Source organism: Equus przewalskii, chromosome X (assembly GCF_037783145.1).
Source record: "Equus przewalskii isolate Varuska chromosome X, EquPr2, whole genome shotgun sequence".
Classification (NCBI taxonomy): domain Eukaryota; kingdom Metazoa; phylum Chordata; class Mammalia; order Perissodactyla; family Equidae; genus Equus; species Equus przewalskii.
Genome location: NC_091863.1, coordinates 59423757 through 59445806, shown reverse-complemented (window position 1 = coordinate 59445806; position 22050 = coordinate 59423757). Strand labels below are relative to the sequence as shown.

Sequence of the window (22050 nt, the reverse complement as noted above, 5' to 3'; positions counted from 1 at the left end):
GGCAGGTAAAGCAAATATTCTTTCATTTTTGCTACAAACAGTTTCCAGAATTTTAACTGATCTACCCAAAGCTAGGGATATTTATTAATGCAAGAATGGTAGCCACATCCAAATCTGGAATTACAAGAGAACTTTTTTAGAAAACAAAGATGCGTGATTTAGAGATGTTTCTTTTTTCTAAATTATTTTCTAGTGATTGTAAAGCTTGAAAATGGAGAATAATCTCACTTAAACTTTCATCCAACAATGGTTTATTGATTTTATTTTACTGTTTCTGAATGATATTAGGAATCAAGGTTGATATTTCTTTAAACAGAAGCACTATGGATAATTAAAAATAGTAGATACTAAAAAATAAAATAACTTTTGCTTTTTGGTGTTGTTTTAATTATATTTTTAGATCGGTATGTGATCTGGGAATTCACTTTTAATGAAATGACAAAGCCACCCTGCGAAGAACTTATTTAGTAAAATCTTGGAGGCTTTCCAAATTCTGACAGCCTAAGGCCCATGTGAAGGAATTGACAGCTTCTTTCAGAATAGTGTATTATGTTACCCTAAGCCTTGCTAACTCTTCCTAAAGGATTTTCTCCCTAGAGGTAGGAGATAGTCAAGGTATTTGGTCCCAGAGTGCTTATTTTTTTAGGCATATGCTGAATGTAAAAGTGAATAGGAGAAGGAAAAAGAATAGTAGGTGTTAACTATGAATAAACTTAAAATCTAGAATTACTCATAATTAAGTCAGTTCACTCACTAACAATCAAGAGTATACAAAAATGTGAGGGAACAAACACTAACTCCGTAATTCTATATTAAATGCAAATTAATGAAATTCTTATTAACCTAAGTTTTTATTAGTATCTTACTTTCTACAAATTTAAATTTAAACAAATTTAAAATTAGCTCACATTTTCCTAAACTCATTCAAAATAAATATTAAGCAACAGCAGTGTGTGTAGTATTATGTATTTGGTGCTATCAGAATGAGAAATGTAAGAAAGATGTCCTACCCTTATCATCTGGCTAGGGAAATGAGCTCTACACCTGAAAATTTGGCTGGCAATATAAGGCAATTTATGAGTAAGTACCAAATGAATCGTGTACATAATAAATACTGTAAAATTTCAGGAAGGGCATATGACAGGAGTGGTTAGGGTTGGCCTAATGGAGAAGATAGAACTTGTTCTAAGGCTAGACAGATGGATCAGATTTAGATAGGTGTAGCATATTCTGGTTAGAAGCAGTGATGTGTGCAAGGATACAAAGATAGGAGTAAATAAGGTGCTGGAATTAAGAGATCCTATTTGAGATCTGAGTAGTAAGGCTACATAAAAGCTAGATGCATTGTTTGGAACTAGATGATAAAGAACCTTGAATAACCAGTGAAAGAGCTTAGAGACCATTCTGAAAGTACTAGAAGAGCAACAATGGTTTTGAGAAGAGCAAGAGTTTCAAAATATGGTAATTTAGGAAGACTGTGTAAGAAAGATTGGAGGGGGAGAAACTAGAGCTGGTATTTTAATATTCTAATGTCAGGTATTAAGGATCTGACTTTAGATGATAGCAATGAAAATAAATGGGAGGGGATGGAGTTAAAAAATAATCACAAATGAAGAATTATCAGATCTTGGAAACTGAAAGCATACGGGTGGTAAAGGAAAAGTCAACGATGACTTGAGATTTCAATTAATCTCAATTCCCTAGATTCTTCTTATCTTTTACCCTAATAATTCATCCGGCTGTATTTTTATTTAAGTAGCATTTTGTACTTTGGATTTTTTTAATGGATTAATATTATAGTCTACTTTCTCTGGAAAAATACTTTACCCTTGTCTTTGAACTCCTAGAAGTAATTTAGGGTATTAAAATTGTTGTAGATTTCACAAGGTTGTTAACTATCATAATCTTAATTAAAAAAAAAATTGTTGTAGAGACTATTAGCTGGATTTTTCCAGCGACTACTGAAAGAGCTTTGAGAAAAGAAAACAGGCACAAACTATGAAGCGGAGGCAGGTAATTACTACTTTCTGTTGAAATCCCCAACAGTTGGGATTAGGCTTCTTTTGTGCCAAAACAATGGCAGTGTTTTCCAAGGTTTGTCCTAACCCTCTCAGTAGTGCCTGATATGCTTGTCTTTTTTTTTTTTTTTTTTTTAATATTTACCCCATTGTAAAAACTGCTCTTGTTTCTTTGGATCTGTTTTCCTGCTGATGAACTAGATTGCTTTAAAAAATGTTTTATATGTTATCTTCAAAAATCATATTGCATCCAGGCAAGCTGATGAAGAATTCCAGATCCTGGCAAACTCCTGGCGATACTCCAGTGCATTTACCAACAGGATATTTTTTGCTATGGTGGATTTTGATGAAGGTTCTGATGTATTTCAGATGGTAAGATCTTTGGTTTATTCTATTAAGTAGGAATAGGTAAACTGGATAAAGTGGAATACATCTTTTCCCATGGCCACAAGAAGTTAAATAGGACTTGTCTTATGTAAAATCTAGAATACTTAGTGAAATAGAAACTAAACTTCAGCTAACCATGAAATGTAATGGTCAGCGCAAACCTTTTAGAATATGGAAATTGGGTAGTAATCAAGTAATTTTATATATGTTTTTTATTGTAGTAAAATATACATAAAAAATTACCATTTTAGCCATTTTGGTTTTTTGTGTTTTTTTTTTTTAAAGATTGGCACCTAGGCTAACAACTGTTGCCAATCTTCCTTTTTTTTTTTTTAAGGATTGGCACCTGGGCTAACAACTGTTGCCAATTTTTTTTTCTTTTTCTTTTCTGCTTTATTTCCCAAACCCCTCCCCCCACCCCCCCCACCCCCCCAACCCCCCACCCCCACCCCGACCCCGGTACGTAATTGTATATCTTAGTTGCAGGTCCTTCTAGTTGTGGGATGTGGGACGCCGCCTCAATGTGGCCTGACAAGCGGTGCCATGTCCGCGCCCAGGATCCAAACCCTGGGCCGCCGCAGTGGAGCGCGTGAACTTAACCACTCGGCCACGGAGCCAGCCCCATTTAGCCATTTTGAAGTGTACAGTTTATCAAGTAACTTTGTAAATCACAGCATAAATCCTGCCATTATGCCACCATTATGTAATATTGAAGTTCTTAGTATAGCTAGGCACCTGTGTTTACCCCTTTGCTTCTTGTCTTAGTGGAAAAGCTCCTTCATCTTGTTCAAAGGTTAAGCTTTTTTCTGTGCCCTGGATCCCATACCCACCCGCTCTATCAATCATGACCTCTCTCACTTGTATTTTTTTAATTAAGACTATTTTTTTAGAGCATTTTACAGGTTCACAGCAGAATTGAGGGGTAGATAAGAGATTTCCCGTATACTCCCTGCCCTTACACATGGAGAGCCTCCCCCTTTATCAGCATCCCCAACCAGGGTGCTACATTTGTTACAGTTGATGAACCTACATTGACTCATGATAATCACCCAAGGTACATAGTTTACATTACAGTTCACTCTTGGTCATATACATTCTACTGGTTTGGACAAATGTATAATGACATGTATCTGTTAACATGGTATCACAAAGAGTATTTTTACTGCCCTGAAAATCCTCTGTACTCTGCCAATTCATCCCTCCCCTCTAATCTTTGTTAATCACTGATCTTTTTACTATCTCCAGTTTTGCCTTTTCCAGAATGCCATATAGTGGGAATCATACAGTATGTAGACTTTTCAGATTGACTTATTTCACTTAGTAATACGCATTTAAAGTTCCTCCGTGTCTTTTCAGGGCTTGATAGCTCGTTTCTTTTAAATGCTGAATAATATTCCATTGTCTAGATGTACCAGAGTTTCTTTATCCATCCACATACTGAGGGACATCTTGGTTGCTTCCAAGTTTTGGCACTTATGAGTAAAGCTGCTGTAAACATCGGTGTGCAGGTTTTTGTGCAGACGTAAGTTTTCAGCTCCTTTGAGTAAATATCAAGGGGCACGATTGCTGGATCATATGGTAAGAGTATGTTTAGATTTGTAAGAAACTGCCAAAATATCTTCCAGAGTTGCTGTATCATTTTGCATTCCCAGCAGCAAAGAATGAGAGTTCCTATTGCTCCACATCCTCAGCATTGGATGTTGTCAGTGTTCTGCAATTTGGCCATTCTAATAGGTGTTTAGTGGTATCTTGTTCTGATCTACGTTTCCCTGATGAATTATGATATGGAGCATCTTTTCAAATGCTTATTTGCCATCTGTATATCTTCTTTGGTGAGACGTCTGTTAGGGTCTTGTGCCCCCCGCCTTTTTTTTTTTTGCTGAGGAAGATGAGCCCTGAGCTAACATCTGCCGCCAATCCTCCTCTTTTTGCTGAGGAAGATTGGCCCTGAGCTAACATTCGTGCCTATCTTCCTCTGTATATGTGGGATGCCTGCCACAGCATGGCTTGATAAGCAGTGCGTAGGTCCGCACCAAGGATCTGAACTAGCGAACCCTGGGCCACTGAAGCAGAATGTGTGAACTTAACTGCTGTGCCACAGAGCTGGCCCCCAATCTTCCTCTATTTTATATGTGGGTCACTTCCACAGCATGTCTGACGAGTGGTGTAAGTCCGTACCCGGGAACACGGGCCACTGAAGCGAGGCACACTGAACTCAACCACTAGGCCACAGGGCCAGACCCCATTGGGTCCCTTTTTAAATCAGATTGTTCTCTTATTGTTGAGTTTTAAGAGTTCTTTTTATATTTTAGATAATAATCATTTATCAGAAATGTCTTTTGCAAATTTTTTCTCCCATTCTGTGGCTTGTCATCTCGCTCTCTTGACTTTGTCTTTCATAGAGCAGAAGTTTTTAATTAAGTACAACTTATCAATTATGTCTGTCATGGGTTGTGTCTTTGGTGTTTTATCTAAAAAGTCATCACTGTATGCAAAGTCATCTAGATTTTCTCCTATGTTATCTTCTAGGAGTTTTATATTTTTCCCTTTTGCATTTAGGTCTATGATCCATTTTGAGTTAATTTTTGAGAAAAGTGTAAGATCCATGTCTAGATTAGGTGTTTTTTGTTTGTTTGTTTTTTTACTCATGGATGTCCAGTTTTGACACCGTTTGTTGAAATGACTATCCTTTCCCCATTTAACTGCCTTTTCTTTTTTGTCAAATATCAGTTGGCTATATTTATGTGGGTCTATTTCTGGGCTCTCTATTCCTTTCCATTGATCTGTTCGTCTTTTCTTTGCCAATACCACACTGTCTTGATTACTTGTAGCCTGAAGTTGGGTAGTGTCAGTCCTCCAACTTCGTTCTCCTTCAATATTGTGTTTGCTATTCTGGGTTTGCCTCTTCATATAAACTTTTGAATCAGTTTGTCAATACCCACAAAATTACTTGCTCAGATTTTAATTGGGATAGCACTGAATCTATAGATGAAGTTAGAAGAACTGGGATCTTGACAATATTGAGTCTTCTTCTCCATGAACATGGAATATCTCTGCATTTCTTTAGTTCTTTGATTTCTTTCATCACAGTTTTGTAGTTTTCCACATATAGATCTTGTACATGTTTTCCCGAATTTATATCTAAGTATTTCATTTTTGAGGATGGTAATGTAAATGATGTGTTTTTAATTTCAAATTTCTCTTGTTCATTGCTGGTATATAAGAAAGCAATTGACTTTTGTATATTAACGTTGTATCCTGCAACCTTGCGATAATCCCTTGTTAGTTTCAGAAGTTATCTTGGTTTATTTTTTCAGATCTTCTAAATAGATGATCATGTCATCTGTGAACAAAAACAGCTTTATTTCTTCGTTCCCAATCTATATGCTTTTTATTTCCTTTTCTTGTCTTATTGCATTAACTAGAAATTCCAGTATGATGTTGAAAAGGAGTAATGAGAGGGGACATCCTTGTACCTGATCTTAGTGGGATAGCTTCGAGTTTCTCATTATTGAGTATGATGTTAGCTGTAGGATTTTTGTAGATATTCTTTATCAAGTTGAGCAAGTTCTGTCTACTCCTTGTTTACTGAGAGTTTTTATCATGAATAGGTTTGGATTTTGTCAAATGCTTTTCCTGAACCTATTGAAATGATCATGTGGGGTTTTTTTAGCCTATTGATGTGATGGATAACATTAATTAACTTTTGAGTGTTGAACCAGCCTTGCATACTTGTGATAAATCCTACTTGGTCATGGTGTATAATTCTTTTTATGTGTTGTTGATTTCATTTGCTAATTTTGTTTTCTTAGGATTGGCAGCTGAGCTAACATCTGTTGCCAATCTTTTTTTTTCTTCTCCCCAAAGCCCCCCAGTACATAGTTGTACATTCTACTTGTAGGTCCTTCTGGTTGTGCTATATGGGACACTGCCCCAGCATGGCTTGATGAACGGTGCCATGTCTGTGCCCAGAATCCGAACCAGTGAAACCCTGGGCCAGTGAAGCGGCGTGCAGGAACTCAACCACTCGTCCATGGGGCCAGCCCTTAATTTTTTTTTTATATGAGTACAGCACGTGAGATATTTATTATATAGACATACACAAGAGGGAGTATATTGCAACACTGTTTTATATTGGACTTTTTTTTATTGAGGTTATGATAGTTTGCAACACCGTGAAATTTCAATTGTACGTTATTCCTTGTCAGTCACCATACAGATGCACCCCTTCACCCTTTGTGCCCACCCCCCAGCCTCCTTCCCCCTGGTAACTGCTAAGCAATTCTCTTTGTGCATGTGTTTGTTTGTCTTCCACATTTGAATGGGATCATACAGTGTTTATCTTTCTCTGTCTGGCTTATTTCACTTAGCATAAAACCTTCAAGGTCCATCCATGTTGTTGCAAGTGGGATGATTTTTTCTTTTTTTTATGGCTGAGTAGTACTCCATTGTATATGTATAACACATCTTCTTTATCCAGTCATCAGTTGATGGACACTTGAGTTGCTTCCACATCTTGGCTGTTGTGAATAATGCTGCAGTGAACATAGGGGTGCATAAGTCTCTTTGAACTGTTGATTTCATGTTCTTTGGATAAATACCCAGTAGTGGGATACTGTGTTATTTCTATTTTTAATGTTTTGAAAAATATTCATACTGTTTTCCATAGTGGCTGCACCAGTTTGCATTCCCACCAGCAGTGTATGAAGGTTCTCTTTTCAACAGTCCATTTTCTGATAGCCCCTTATTTCCTTAGACTAAGCCAATTCTGTCCCTTTCCTCTTCCCCTTCTAAGTTATCATCATCACATCTTATTCCATCTTGTGTTGTGAGTGTGTGGTTAAAATGACAAGATTATTTTTGGTATTTTCCTTTCCTTTATTTTTAATGTTATAATTGTTTGCTAACCTGTTCTGATAGAGATCTGTGATTTTCTGATTTTGTCTGTTTATCTCCTTGATCGGAGTTTTGTAATCCCTTTCTTTTTTTCAGGTGTGAGGGCCTTCTTGAGAGTTTCTTGTTGGGGGGTGTCTTGTGGCGATGAACTCCCTTAACTTTTGTTTATCTGGGAAAGTTTTTATTTCTGCATCATATCTGAAGGATATTTTCACTGGATAGACTATTCTTGGCTGAAAGTTTTTGTCTGTCAGAATTTTGAATCTATCGTTCCACTCTCTCCCAGCCTGTAAGGTTTCTGCTGAGAAATCTGCTGAAAGCCTGATAGGAGTTCCTTTGTTAGTTATTTTCTTCTGCCTTCTGCCCTTAATATTTATTCTGTGTCATTGACTTTTGCCAGCTTTACTGCTATATGCCTTGGAGAAGGTCTTTTTTTTACATTCATATAATTTGGAGATCTATTGGCTTCTGTCACATATATTTCCAGCTTCTTCCCCAGGTTTGGGAATTTCTCAGCTATTATTTCTTTGAACAAGCTTTCTGCTCCATTCTCCTTCTCTTCTCCCTCTTGAATACCTGTAATCCTTATGTTGCATTTCGTAGTTGAGTTGGATATTTCTCAGAGAATTTCTTTACTTCTTTTTAGTCTTAGTTCTCTCTATCTGAAGCCTTTCTATATTTCTGCACTCCAGACTGCTAACTGTCGTCCATAATAGCAGCTCTATTTTGCAGGGATTCCAGGTTTTTCTTTGTCTCATCCATTATGTTTTTCATCTCCAACATTTCTGATTGGTTCTTCTTTATAGTTTCAATCTCTTGTGAAGTAGCTCATGAACTTGATGAATTGTCTATCTGCATTCTCTTTTAACTTGTTGAGTTTTTTAATGATAGCTGTTTTGAATTCTGTGTCATTTAGATTATAGATTTCTGTGTCTTCAGGATTAATTTCTGGGTACTTGTCATTTTCTGTTCTGGAGATTTAATATATTTTTTCATACTGATTGATGGTATGGATTTGTGCCTCCACATAGAGAATTTGATCACAGCTTCCACCTGCTGCCACTGTGGTGGAGGGGGCAGGAGCTGTGTAATCTGAGCCCACCAGAATCCCTGTCAGCTGTGCCTGTTTGAGCCTGGGCCACTCTGGGATTTCAGCGGCCCTGTGGGGTCTCCCAGCAACTGGGAGAACAATGACTCAGGGGCTCCAGGCTGCTGCCACCTGCTCCCACAGTCCCTCCTAGATGCGCTCCCCCCTTCAGGACTGCAGCGGTACTATGGGCATTTGTTGCACCTGGGAGCTTATTCACCTGGACTTACAGCTCTGCTGCCATCTGGTCCTAGGTTGTACCAGCTGTTATGCTTGGCAGATGTGGCCTCCCCAATGGATCTGAGACAAAGCCGCTCCCTGGGACCATGGTAGGGTTGTGGACTCTCATACGAGTCAAGAGAGTGATCACACAGGGGCTCAGGGCTGCTGCTGCCTGCTCCCACAGTCCCGCCAAGTCACACTCCCTCTTTTGGGGCCGCCCTGGTACTGGGGACATTTGCGGCACCCAAGGACACTTTCACCTAGGCCACATGTACGCCACTGTCTGCTCCTAGGTCGCACCAGCCTTTGTGCTTGATAGTCAGGGCCTCCCCACTGGGTCTGAACCAGAGCTGGTCCCTGGGACTGCAGTGGCTTTGTGGGCTTTCCCACTGGACCAAAGAGCAAAACACAGGGGCTCAGGGCTGCTGTCCCGTTTCCACAGTCCTGCCAAGACACACACCCACCCTCAGGGCCGCAGTGGTGCTATGAGCGCTTCAGCAGTCGTACATGGGTACCAGCCTCCCTAGGGGCCAGAGAGTTCTTACCTATCTCCACCACCTCCCTGGGGGTAGTCCATCTACCTTCAGATATATATTACCACAGGTCTCTCAGGCGTCCTAGGGTGCTGTGTGGGTATCCTCTGCTATCAATGAATGTCCATTTAGTTGTAGTTCGAAGGGGGAGAGACAAAGGGAACAGCTCACTCCACCATGTTGCTGACATCATTCTGCTGATTTGCTAATATTTTGTTTCAAATTCTTGCATCTATGTTCATTAGAGATACTGGTCTGTAGTTTTCTTTTCTTGTAATGTCTTGTTCTGGTTTTGGTATTAGGGTAATGCTGGCTTCATAGATTGAGTTGGAATTAATCCCTCTGCTTTATCCTCTAAAAGAGATTGTAGAGATTGGTATAATTTCTTCCTTATATGTTTGGTAGAATTCACCATTGAACTCATCTGAGCCAGATAGTTTGTTTTGGAAAGTTACTATTATTGATTCAGTTTCTTCAATAGATAAGGCCTATTCACATTGTCTGTCTCTTCAAATTGTCTTGCAAAGAATTGATCCATTTCGTTTAGGTTATCATAACTGTAGGGTGTACAGTTCGTTTTCTTTTATTATCCTTTTAATGTTCATGAGATCTGTAGTGATATCCCCTCTTTCATTTCTGATATTACTAACTTGTATCTTCTCTCTTTTCTTAGTTAGCTTGGCTATAGGCTTATCAATTTTATTGATCTCTCTAAAAAACGAGTTTTTGGTTTCATTGATTTTATTCTCTATTGATTTTCTGTTTTCAATTTCATTAATTTCTGCCCTAATTCTTATTATTTATTCTACTAATTTTGGATTTAATTTGTTCTTTTTCTGGTTTCCTTAGGTGGAAACTTGGATTGTTGCTTTTTCATCTCTTTTTTTCTTATACATGCATTCAGTGCTATGAATTTCACTCTAACCATTGCTTTTGCTGTGTCCCACAGATTTTGATGTGTTTCCGTTTTTTTTTCTTTTGTGAGGAAGAGTCGCTCTGAGCTAACATCTGTTGCCAATCCTCTTTTTTTTTCCCTTGAGGAAGATTAGCCCTGAGCTAACATGCATGCCAGTCCTCCCCCACTTTTTGTATGTGGGATGCCTCTACAGCATGGCTGATGAGTGGAGTAGGTCTGAACCCAGGTTCTGAACCTGTGAACCCCCCAGGCTGTCCAAGTGGAGCCTGTAGAACTTGAACCACTCAGCCATAGGGCCAGACCCCAGTGTGTTTCCATTTTTATTTAGTTGAAAATATTTTTAAATTTTTTTGAAATTTCTTCTTTGACTCCACGTGTTAAATATAAATGTGTTGTTTACATATTTTGGGATTTTCCAGTTATCTTTCTGTTATTGATTTCTAGTTTAATTCCATTCTGGTCTGAGGGCAGACATCATATGATTTCTGTTCTTTAAATTTGTTAAGGCATGTTTTATGGCCCAGAATGTAGTCTATCTTGGTGAATGTTCCATGTGAGCTTGAGAATAATGTGTGTTTTGCTGTTTTGGATGAAGTAGTCTATAGATGTCAATTATATCCAGTTGACAGATAGTGTTATTGCATTCAACTATGTCCTTAGTGATTTTTTTGCCTGCTAGATCTGTCTGTTGGGTGTTGAAGTCTCTAACTATCATAGTAGATTCATCTGTTTCTCCTTGCAAATCTATTAGTTTTTACCTCACATAGTTTGACATTCTGTTGTTAGGTACATACATGTTAAGGACTGTTATGTCTCTTGGAGAACTGACCCCCTTATTATCTTGTAGTGCTCTTTTTTATCCTTGATAACTTTCCTTCATTTGAGTCTGCTTTGTCTGAAATTAATATAGCTGCTTCTACTTTCTTTTGATTACTGTTAGCATGGTATATTTTCCTCCATCTGTTTTCTTTTAATCTATATGTGTCTTCCTATTTAAAGTGGGTTTCTTGTGGACAACATATACTTGTGGTTTTAAATGAGCATTATATATGATTCTGTTTTCTCTCTTTAGCATATTGGTTATACTTTTTTTTACATTGTTTACTGGTTACCCTAGAGTTTGCAATGTACATTTACAGGTAATCCATGTCCACTTTCAAGTAACACTATGCCACTTCATGGGTAGTGTGAGTACTTTATAGTAACAAAATAATCCTAATCCCCCAACCTCCATCCCTTGTATCATTTCTGTCTTTCATTTCACTTATATATAAGCATACATACACACACACACACAATTGAATACGTTGTTGGTATTATTTTGAACAAACTGCCTGTTAGATTAATTGAGAAAAATAAAAGTTATTTTACCTTCACTTATTCCTTCTTCAGTGCTTTCCCTTACTTTATGTAGATCCAAGTTTGTGACCTATATTATTTTTCTTCTCTCTAAAGAACTTCTTTTAACATTTCTCAGAAGAAATTCCCACAATTCTTTTTGTCTGAGAAAGTCTTTTTCTCCTTCACTTTTGAAGAATAATTTCACAAGATATAGAATCCTAAGTTGGTGGTGTTTCTCTCAATTTTAAATATTTCTCTCCATTCTTTTTGCCTGCATGGTTTCTGAAGAGAAGTCGGATGCAATTCTTATCTCTCTTCCTCTATAGGTAAGGTCTTTTATTCCTTTGTCTTCTTTCAGAGTTTTTTCTTTATCTTTGATTTTCTGTAGTGTAAGAGTTACATGCCTGGTTACAGTTTTATTGGCATTTATCCTGGTTGATGTTCTCAGAGCTTCCTGCATCTGTGATTTGGAGTCTAATGTTAATTTGGGAATATTCTCAGTCATTGCTGTTTTAAATATTCCTTCTGTTTCTTTCTCTCTTTCTTCTCCTGGTATTCCTATAACGTGTATGTTACACCTTTTATAGTTGGCCCACAGTCCTTGGATATTTTGTTTTTTTTTCATCTTTGTTCTCTTAGCTTTTTGAGTTTTGAGGATTCCATGGATATATCCTGTAGCTTGGAGGTTCTTTCCTCAGCTGTGTCCAGTGTACTGAGTGCATCAAAGGCATTCTTCATTTCTGTTTTTCATCTCTGGCATTTCTTTTTGATTTTTTTCTTAGGGTTTCCATCCTTCTGTTTACATTGCCCATCTGGTTTTGCATCCTGTCTACTTTATCCATTAGAACCATTAGCATATTAATCATAGTTTTTTAAATTCCCGATCTGATAATTCCAACATTCCTGCCATGTCTGGTTCTGATTATTTGCTCTGTGTCTTCAAATTGTGTTTTTTTGGCTTTTGATGTGCCTCATTATTTTTTCTTCATAGCCAGATATGATGTACTGGGTGAAAAGAACTGCTGCAAATTGGCCTTTAGTAATGTGGTGGTGAGGTGTGAGGGGAGGGGAACGTTCTATAGTCCTATGATTAGGTCTCAGTCTTTTAGTGAGCCTATGCCTCTGGACAGTGAACTTCACAGAGCTTTTCAGTTTTTTTATCCCCTCTTAGGGTGACAGGATTTCTGGAGTGGGCTAGAGTTGAGTATTTCCCTTCTTCCAGGTCAGTTAGACTTTGATAATACCCCAGCAGGTTATGCTCTGGTTAACTAGTTTCCCCTGAAGGCAAGGCTTCTTAATAAGAAGAGAGTGCTCTGGGATATTTCAAAATGGTTCCTTTTCCCCTTCCCACTGCCAGAAGCATGAGAGGATTTTTCTCCAGTATTTACTGTGGGAACCTAGTCAAGTTCCTGGAGGTAAATCTCACAGTATTGTATGGGGCCCCCTATGATTGTGTGCCCCTGGAGTTTTTAATTCTCAGAGTTGTCCATGCTGAATCTCCACCAATTCTTCAGTTACAGGTCAGGTTTTCCTACTCTGGCAATTGTTCCTGAGGCAATTTCCACTTCTGAGTCCCTCCTCAGATAAGCCATGACTCCCTATATTCGCCTGTCTGTCTCTCCAATCTTGGGGGCAGTCGTTTGTGTCCTCCCCTCTCTTAAGGATCCAAGAAGAGTTGTTGATTTTTCAGTCAGCTTTACTTGTTAGAATGGAGTGGCAACTTCCAAGCTCCTTACATGTAAAACCGGAAATCATAACTTTCAACTGTGTCTTTAACTTCAGCCTCTGTACTAGTTCTTTCCTCTTTGTGTATAAGGGGACATAGATTCGATCTTGTCTGTTTATAAATGTATCCAACTCATATATTTGGGCATATTTTACTCAATAATTTAATAAAACATGGAAGATTTGGGTATAACTTCTTGCTGTACATCTTTACATGAATGACTTCCTAATCCAAAAATTCATTCTATCCCCCCCAAAAAAAATTCATTCTGTCCCAACTGAAACTCTTCTCTCTCTCACTTCCACTCAAACTTGGGCCTTTTGTGTTATATATCATTAGTGATACTTCTTTGTCATTTTTTTCTTCTTCTACAACATCCTTCATAGTCATACCCTCTTTACATTGCAAGACCCTCATCTTCTCTCATTTGAACTAATGCAGTAGGCTTTTAACTGGTTCACTTACCATTCATATAGTATTCTGTCCATATTGTCTGCTATAACAGTTCCCAGAGTTTTTTCTGGAGGGTATTAATAAGAATACTTGGGGAAAAATTAAATTTGGGTAACCTTAGTTTAAACAAAATTAAGTTTCATTTTTTACTTCATGGTATGAAGAACTATGAAGGGTCTGAGCTTTTACTTGACTTGCAAGCTAACAAGGTAGCCTGACACAGTTTCGTAGATCCTGGCAGAAGACATGACATTCTTGAGACAGAGTTAAAGGACTTTATTACTCACAGCAACAACAGGACAATGGGTTGCATTATGGGAGAGAATTTGGGAACCCAAATCTTCTATAAAGGGTGGTAAGCATGCCTGCCTTTTGCTTTGGAGGGAGACTCTATCCCTGTATTCTGAGGCTATACAAACATCTTTGAGAAGATCATCCAGAGCAGAGGGAGGCAGTGCCTCTGCTTGCAAGATGTGTAGAATCATGAGAATGCCATGGAGAATGGTTTCCCAACAGAGGACTTCTCATAGACTTTAACATGCTGATATGTGTTCTACCTTCCATTCCAACAGTGGGCTGTATTATGCAGAATTTCCAAAATTATTGGACCATTTAATAGAGCATTGTGGCTAGCTTCTATGGAACACACATTTAGAAATAGTGGCATATAGACTAGGGCTAAAATTCCTTCGTCTTCCTCACTTCATGCACTCTTTAATCCAAACACATAACCACCTTTCCCATAATTATGTCATGCACTGTCTTATTTTTCTTATTTTTTCTGCTTTCCTTATTTTTCTATTATACATGTATCCACATTCTGTCTTATAGTAAAATTAGCCCTATAGTTGTTTAACAGTCCCTCTTAGAATATAGATACTAGGGATCGACCCCTTGGCCAAGTGGTTAAGTTTGTGCGCTCTGCTTTGGCAGCCCAGGGTTTCGCCAGTTCGAATCCTGGGTGTGGACATGGCACTGCTCATCAAGCCATGCTGAGGCGGCATCCCACATACCACAACTAGAAGGACCCACAACTAAAAACACACAACTATGTACCAGGGGGCTTTGGAAGAAAAAGGAAAAATAAAATCTTTAAAAAAAAAAAAAGAATATAGTTACTTACTTAGGGGCAGAGCCAACATCCTGTAGCTATCAGTGCTGAGCACATAATGGATATTCAGTAAATGTTGAAGAAATGGCTTAATGACATTTTACGGTATGTCGTTGTGCTAGTCATATTCTAGTCTCACACAGCTCCGTAAATCAAAATCAGTATATTTATAAAATATGCTACAACCTAAAAGCATTTAGGCTTTACTAAACCAAAGGAGATAATTTCTAGAGTTTAAGAAATTGCTTTCTCATTCTCTGCTATTCAAGCTGGGATTATTTTGGAAATTAAAAATTATAATTCCATTTATTGTAGCAAGATACACATAAAGAATTTCTGTTAGTGATTTATAAAAATACAAAACAAATTTTCTTCTACATCAAATAGCTTTTAATATTGTCGACGAAAATAATCCATAACCAATCTGTAAATGAAAATTTGGGTGAGTTTATTCTGAGCTAAAATCTGAGGACCATGGCCCAGGGCCTGTCTACCCGAAGGAAGAAAGGGCACCAAAGAAGTGGGGTGCACAGAGTGGTTGTATACCCCCAAACAGGGTGTTTCACATATGATTGAAATGTCCCTTTTACAGTAGTCGTGAGACTGCTCTGTCGGCACAGCAATTGATAGAAACAGCAGGTAGGTCTGCTGTCTTGATGGACACAGCAGGGTGGCAGGTCTGTTGTCTGGAGCTGGGTGGTCACAGGTGAGCACAGCAATCAGTTCCTAGCCTAAGGAAAGATGCTTATCCCTCAGGAAATGCCAATGTTGGGGGAAGTTGCACCTTTATCTTAAGGCCATTTGTTCTTGCCATAGGAAATGTTTAAAGCAGATATACAATGCATGCTTGGTGCCATGTCAGGCCCTTTTGAAAAAAACAAAGTCAGGCCGAATTAGGTTTACACCAAATGACTTCCTCACATACACCAGTATCTCCTGTTGCCTGCCATTTCTATTTGTCATTGTTTTGGAAATTAAAAATTATAATTCCATTTATTGTAGCAAGATACACATAAAGAATTTCTCTTAGTGATTTATAAAAATACAAAACAAATTTTCTTCTACGTCAAATAGCTTTTAATATCGATGCCCATTTTAGAGCTATATTTAGAGTTAGCAGTATAAGGATGGTTGTGTGTCCATCTGTGGAAGAAATTCAAATCTTTCTCCAAATAACAGTATCATATGCCACAGTATATAAAACCTAAGCATAGATGAAAAGTGATACCTACCCAAAATAGTGCATCTTATTTTGGCTCATTAATGTCCAAGGATTTTCGAAGCCTACAAGATTTTTTAAAATTTTTTAATTGTGGGAAAATATACATAACATAAAATGTACTGTCTTAGGGTCCAGCCCTCTTTTTGCTTGAGGAAGATTGTTGCTGAGCTCACATCTGTGCCAGTTTTCCTCTATTTTGTACGTGGGGTGCCACCACAGCATGCCTTGCTGAGCAGTGTGTAAGTCCACACCCGGGATCCAAACTTGCGAACCCTGGGTCGCCCAAGTAGAGCACACAAACTTAATCACTATGCCACTGGGCTGGCCCCTCTATTTTTAATTTTTTTTTAGGAACCTCCATACTGTTTTCTGTAGCAGCTACACCATTTTACTTTCCCACCAACAGTGCACAGGGATTCCAGTTTCTCTACACCCTCACCAACACTGATTTTCTGGTTTGTTGTTTTGTTTTTGTTTTTTTAATAGTAGCCATCCTAATGGGTGTGAGGTGGTGTCTCATTGTGGTTTTGATTTGTATTTCCCTAATGGTGAGTGATGTAGAACATCTTTTCCTGTGCTTGTTTGGCCATTTGTATATCTTTTTTGAAGAAATGTCTATTCAAATCCTTTGCCCAGTTTTTGATCAGTTTGGTTTTTTGTTGTGGTTGACTTGTAGGAGTTCTTTATATATTCTGGATATTAACCACTTATCAGATATATGATTTGCAGATATTTTCTCCCATTCCATAGAATGCATTTTCACTCTGTTGTGTCTTTAGCCTACAAGATATTTTTAAAGAGCTATTTGGTATAAAGATGTTATGGTAGTAATCATGGAAATAAAAATTACAATAATGGTGATATACAATATTTACCCATTAGATCAACTTTTGGTAAGAATGTGAAGAAACAGATACTTTCCCTACATTGATGGGTAGAAGTATAAATTTGTAGAGCCACTTTGGAAGGCAATTTGGCTGTATCCATTTTAATTTAAGATGTTTCTGCCCTACGACCTAATAATTCCAATTCTGGAGAAACACTCACATGTATACAGGGAGATATGTACATGGCAACATTATTTTTAATTGGAAAAAGGAAAAAACCTAAAAGTCCAACAATAGCATAATTACTTAGTAAACTGTGAGAGTGAGGTTTATATATATGTACTATCATGGATAGATCTCTCAAACATGATTGAATAAAAAAAGCAAACTGCAGAATAATACAGTCGATACACCATTTGTGTTGAAATAAAGCAGATACAGGGCCAGGCCTAGTGGTTAAGTTTGGCATGCTCTGCTTTGGCGTCCTGGGTTTGGTTACCAGGTGCAGACCTATACCATTTGTCTGTTGGTGGCAATGATGTAGTGGCACCTCATATACAAAAAGAGGAAGACTGGCAACATACCTTAGCTCAAAGCAAATCTTCCTCACCAAAAAAAAGAAAGAAAGAAAAAAAGCAGACAGAAAGCAGTATTATGTTTTCTGTTGGTACATAAACATGTATATGAATAAATTCAGAAAGGTCTAGAAATGGTAACAGTGGCTGCCAGAATGGACTGAGATTGGTCCTTATAACCCTGCAAGTTTTTTTAAAATTTCATAAGGGAAATGGATTCATGTATTACCTAGTTTTTCTAGACATATTTTTTTTTTAAAGTTCAGAGGTGGTAAAGCCAAACAAACATTGAAGACTTTGGCCTAAAATTTGGGCAGCAGTTTGGTGGAGTGAACACTGTCCAGGGTCTGGTTCTTAGCTTTGCAGACTCAGAAATTGAGTGTTAACAGTGTAGCTGGAATTTATCTAGCTCTAGAGACTTTGTGCACACTCACCAAACCATCATAATCCACGGACATGGGTGACCAAAGGGCTGCTCCATTTATTCATTGATTCAATATATTATACCGCCAAAGAGACCAAAATAATCATATCCACTAATCAGTATACCCTTTCCCCTTATGGAAAAGTCTGAAAAATTACTGTTAGAAGGGTTTTAAATATAAAATCAAAGCAAGGGAGTTGGATTATTTTATTGGCTGATGTCTTTAAGTTATAATTGTCTTACACAAGCCAATCTCCACTATAGAGTACCTGCTTAGGGAACCCGAGTGTTTGCATCTGTTAGTCAGCATCTTCTCCCTGGACTTAGTCAGACTTTCTGTTTTCCACAAGTACACTTATATCATGTCAAGAAAGATATAATGCACATGAGTCAGTCATAGTTTATTTACCTTAGCAATTCTGTTGTCTTTTAAAGCATACCAGGGTCTCATGATAGAGAATACAGAAATGTGATGCTTATCAGTAAACATTTATGAACTTTTTAGAATTGACTATTTCTGCATATGACTACCATTTGGTATTGGTTTTCACTGCGATTTTAGAGCACTATCTTATCCTGATCTTGTTTCCTCCAAATTGAGATTGTACTATATTTGGAGCATGCCTCAGCTACATAAGGCCATTTTAGTTCTCATAAATGTATTCTTTTTTTTTCCTCCCCAAATTCCCCCAGTACATAGTTGTATATTTTAGTTGTGGGTCCTTCTAGTTGTGGCACGTGGGACGCCGCCTCAACGTGCCCTGATGAGCGGTGCCATGTCTGCGCCCTGGATCCGAACCAGTGAAACCCTGGGCTACTGAAGCAGAGTGCACGAACTTCGCCGCTTGGCCACGGGGCCGGCCCATAAATGTATTTTTTGCATAATCTCTGAGCAGATTAAAATGCTTGTGGTATGGGAGATTTTCTATTCTAAAGGAGTAAAATGTAGGTTTCTTAGCTAGGAATTTACATTTGGTCAGTAAAGTATACTAATTGAGGTCATAGGGAGCCTTGGGTTTGAATCCTGGCTCCGGCACTTAGCACTTTCCTTAGGCAAATCACTTAACCTACTTAAACCTGGATTCCTCATATTTGTAAAATGCCTAAATTTCAAGATAATATTTGCTGTTAAGATTATTTTGTTGATAACATATTTTCATGGACTACTTTTTATTCAGCTAAACATGAATTCAGCTCCAACTTTCATCAACTTTCCTGCAAAAGGGAAACCCAAACGGGGTGATACATACGAGTTGCAGGTGCGCGGTTTCTCAGCTGAGCAGATTGCCCGGTGGATTGCTGACAGAACTGATGTCAATGTAAGATTCCCTACTTTGTAGAGAGTTACTTTGCCATTATCCACTTTGAACCTTACTAGGAGGTCCTACTTGGTCTTGTCACCATATCACTGAGGTGGTAATAGTTTGGCAGTCCCTTCTTAAGTAGCGTTTAACAGAATCATCCTGATGAAAGAGTGACATTACAAAACATCCTCTATTACTTTATTGAATTCAGCATGGAAGCCACTCTTTTGACCTTACTAAATCCATGGACTATCTAGTTACTTGGCAAATACTTCTTAATCTAAAAATGTTATGTTGTGGTTAAACAGAATATGGTAGCTATTCCATCCCATTTTAGGCTACATTGTAGACTATTTTGGTTAGGTTGGAAAGAAAAAAGTGTAATTTTTCCTAAAAGTAGCCATAGTAATTTTGATTACTTTAGTTTCAAATTATTTTGATTTATTAATGAATAAATTTCATACTTTAAAATGTTTTTCTCTCCTTTCTGTTAGATTAGAGTAATTAGACCCCCAAATTACGCTGGTCCCCTTATGTTGGGATTGCTTTTGGCTATTATTGGTGGACTTGTGTATCTTCGAAGAAGCAATATGGAATTTCTCTTTAATAAAACTGGATGGGCTTTTGCAGCTTTGGTGAGTGAATTTTAGAAGAAAACTTGAGTAAAACTAATACTGTATTGTTAAGTAGCATTTTGTTTATTTCTTAGCTTTGGGAAAGGATTTTATATGTCTTTATTTTATCCCTTAAAATCAGTTTGTTTCCTCCATGATCTCATTAGGATGGCCAGAGCTTGGAGGAGCTGATTATACTCAGTTTTTATTCAGCCTAAATAGTAGACTGTTACCCCTATGATAACATGTAATTCTTTTGAAAATGTTCTTCTAAAAGGCTTTTCAGTATTTCATTTTGAAACTTGTGTCAGCTTCTTTATAATTTTAAAAGTGTTTTCCTTTTGAAGTAAATATTATTGATTCTTGTGATGAACTTTATGGTGAAACATAAGCCTTAATCAAGAAATATTTTTTCTGAAAAAGTTTTCTTCATGTATTATTTGAGCAGATGCACTTTTCATATGCCTAATCAAGGTGGGAACAGCTTCACCATGTTATATGAATATTTCATTATTTTTTGTTTCCTAGTGTTTTGTGCTTGCTATGACGTCTGGTCAAATGTGGAACCATATAAGAGGACCACCGTATGCTCATAAGAATCCTCACACGGGACATGTGGTAAGGGAAGTCCAGGACTTCCTTCCATTGTACACTAAAGTTAACCATAATGATGATCATCTTTTGAGACCAGTGCCTGCATGTATAGAAGGAACTAGATTTAGTTTTGACTTTTCAATCTCTCTGTGTTAAGCTTCAGTTGCGGAAAAGACAGTGCAGTGCTCTTTAAAGTGGGAAGTTCCTTATCCCATTTGGTGAGTCCTTTTGACTAAGCTTTCTAAGAAGGAAAGTTAGCTTTCAACTAAATAGAATAATTGGTCAAGTACTTGAGCATCTACTGTTTCTAGGCACTGTGCTAGGTATTATTAGACATAGGGATAAACAAGAAAAACAGTCCCTGTCTTCATGGAGTTGACATTATTGTACCTCATGGTCTTGTACACTGAAATACTGTTTTTCTCATATATTCCATTGTTGAAAACATAGTATAAGTACAATACAAAGACAGATAAATCATAAATAACACAGAAACAGCTTTTACTTTAGCCAAACTTACTATTGAATGCCACAGACAGAATGCTTACATACGTCAAGTGAATTAATAATTTGATAGGGTTTGAAAATAGCCCATTTTAGGATTAGGATACCAAAATTTAATGTATACTTAAAATTTTAATTTTATCTTTTTTCCCCCAGAATTATATCCATGGAAGCAGCCAAGCCCAGTTTGTAGCTGAAACACACATTGTTCTTCTGTTTAGTATCCTTTTTGTAATGAGTCCTTGGTGCTGCGTATTTTCTCACATTTCTGGTATTCTCTCTACAGCATTTGATTGAGGCTACTCTTTTATTAATGCAAGTCGTAATATCTTTGGAATGATATTACTGTGTCATCTGTCTTAGCCCAATCAGCTAAAGACCATCAGGGACAAACCTGCAGTCTGATAAAGCCAAGTTTAATGGATCGTTGCTACAAGGGAGACTGCACATCAGAGGAACCATGGGACATCTTACCTAAGGAAAGAGGGTGATAGGATTTGGGGAAAGGGTGGAGCTTAGGTGAAATGAGCATGAAGCAATGTTTTGATAAGCTCTAAGCAAAGCCAGGCTAAGTGTAAAGGGGTCAGCGTCTGGTCTGCACTGTGAAGTGGACCCAGGGTTCTGTTTCTGGAAACTACAAAGTTCAGATAAATGTCAGATTTTGTCTTCAGAAACTCCTTATTTGAAGCTCTGTATTTTGGTTGTAAATTGAGGCTACTTGGAAATTGTACTTGTAAATTGGGTGACTTATATCCTCCAGGCAAGAATGGAGTGTTTCTTCTTATAAAATTTCCTTATAATTTGAGTCAGTCTGTGATTTTAGAAAACAGTGTTCCTCATTGAGTAAGAAAACAGTAGTTACGCAAAGGTTGTTTTGACCTTTTATAGCTGCAGCGCATCCTAGGGAGAAAGATTCTTTCCTGTGAACTTTGTGGCTGCTTTGTATGTATGTTGTCTAGTCCTCTTGAGTGGCAGGGCAGATTTTTACTTTCTCAGTCTCAGCTAATTTTTACTTTCTCACATCTGAAAATTGGTGCCTCTGTAAGCTGCAAGGATAGGTAACAGTGACATCAGATAGCTAAGAGTCTAAATTTCATAGTATTACTGAACATAGTTTACCCACCTGAATATATTAGCAGTGAGTCTGTAGGACAAATGAACAAGGTGAACAAATGTAATGTTCCTGGAGTCGTGCTTCTCAGCCAAGGGTCCTGACATTGACATATTGGAATCAGTTGTAGCCCAGGCTGGTAGAGAATCTGCCCAGTGACCTGATGGTAAAGTCATTTGCCCTAC

General features: G+C 37.8%; 1 protein-coding gene across 1 annotated transcript in view; it reads left to right on the top strand.

Annotated features, from left to right (window-relative positions):
• MAGT1 (magnesium transporter 1) overlaps positions 1-22050 on the top strand; it is a 44710-nt gene that overhangs the window by 11581 nt on the left and 11079 nt on the right. Inside the window, exons 3-7 of the mRNA XM_070605798.1 lie at positions 2273-2390; positions 18917-19057; positions 19537-19677; positions 20185-20274; positions 20911-20974. Coding sequence (XP_070461899.1) covers positions 2273-2390; positions 18917-19057; positions 19537-19677; positions 20185-20274; positions 20911-20974 — 554 coding nt within the window. The remainder of the gene's footprint in view (positions 1-2272; positions 2391-18916; positions 19058-19536; positions 19678-20184; positions 20275-20910; positions 20975-22050) is intronic.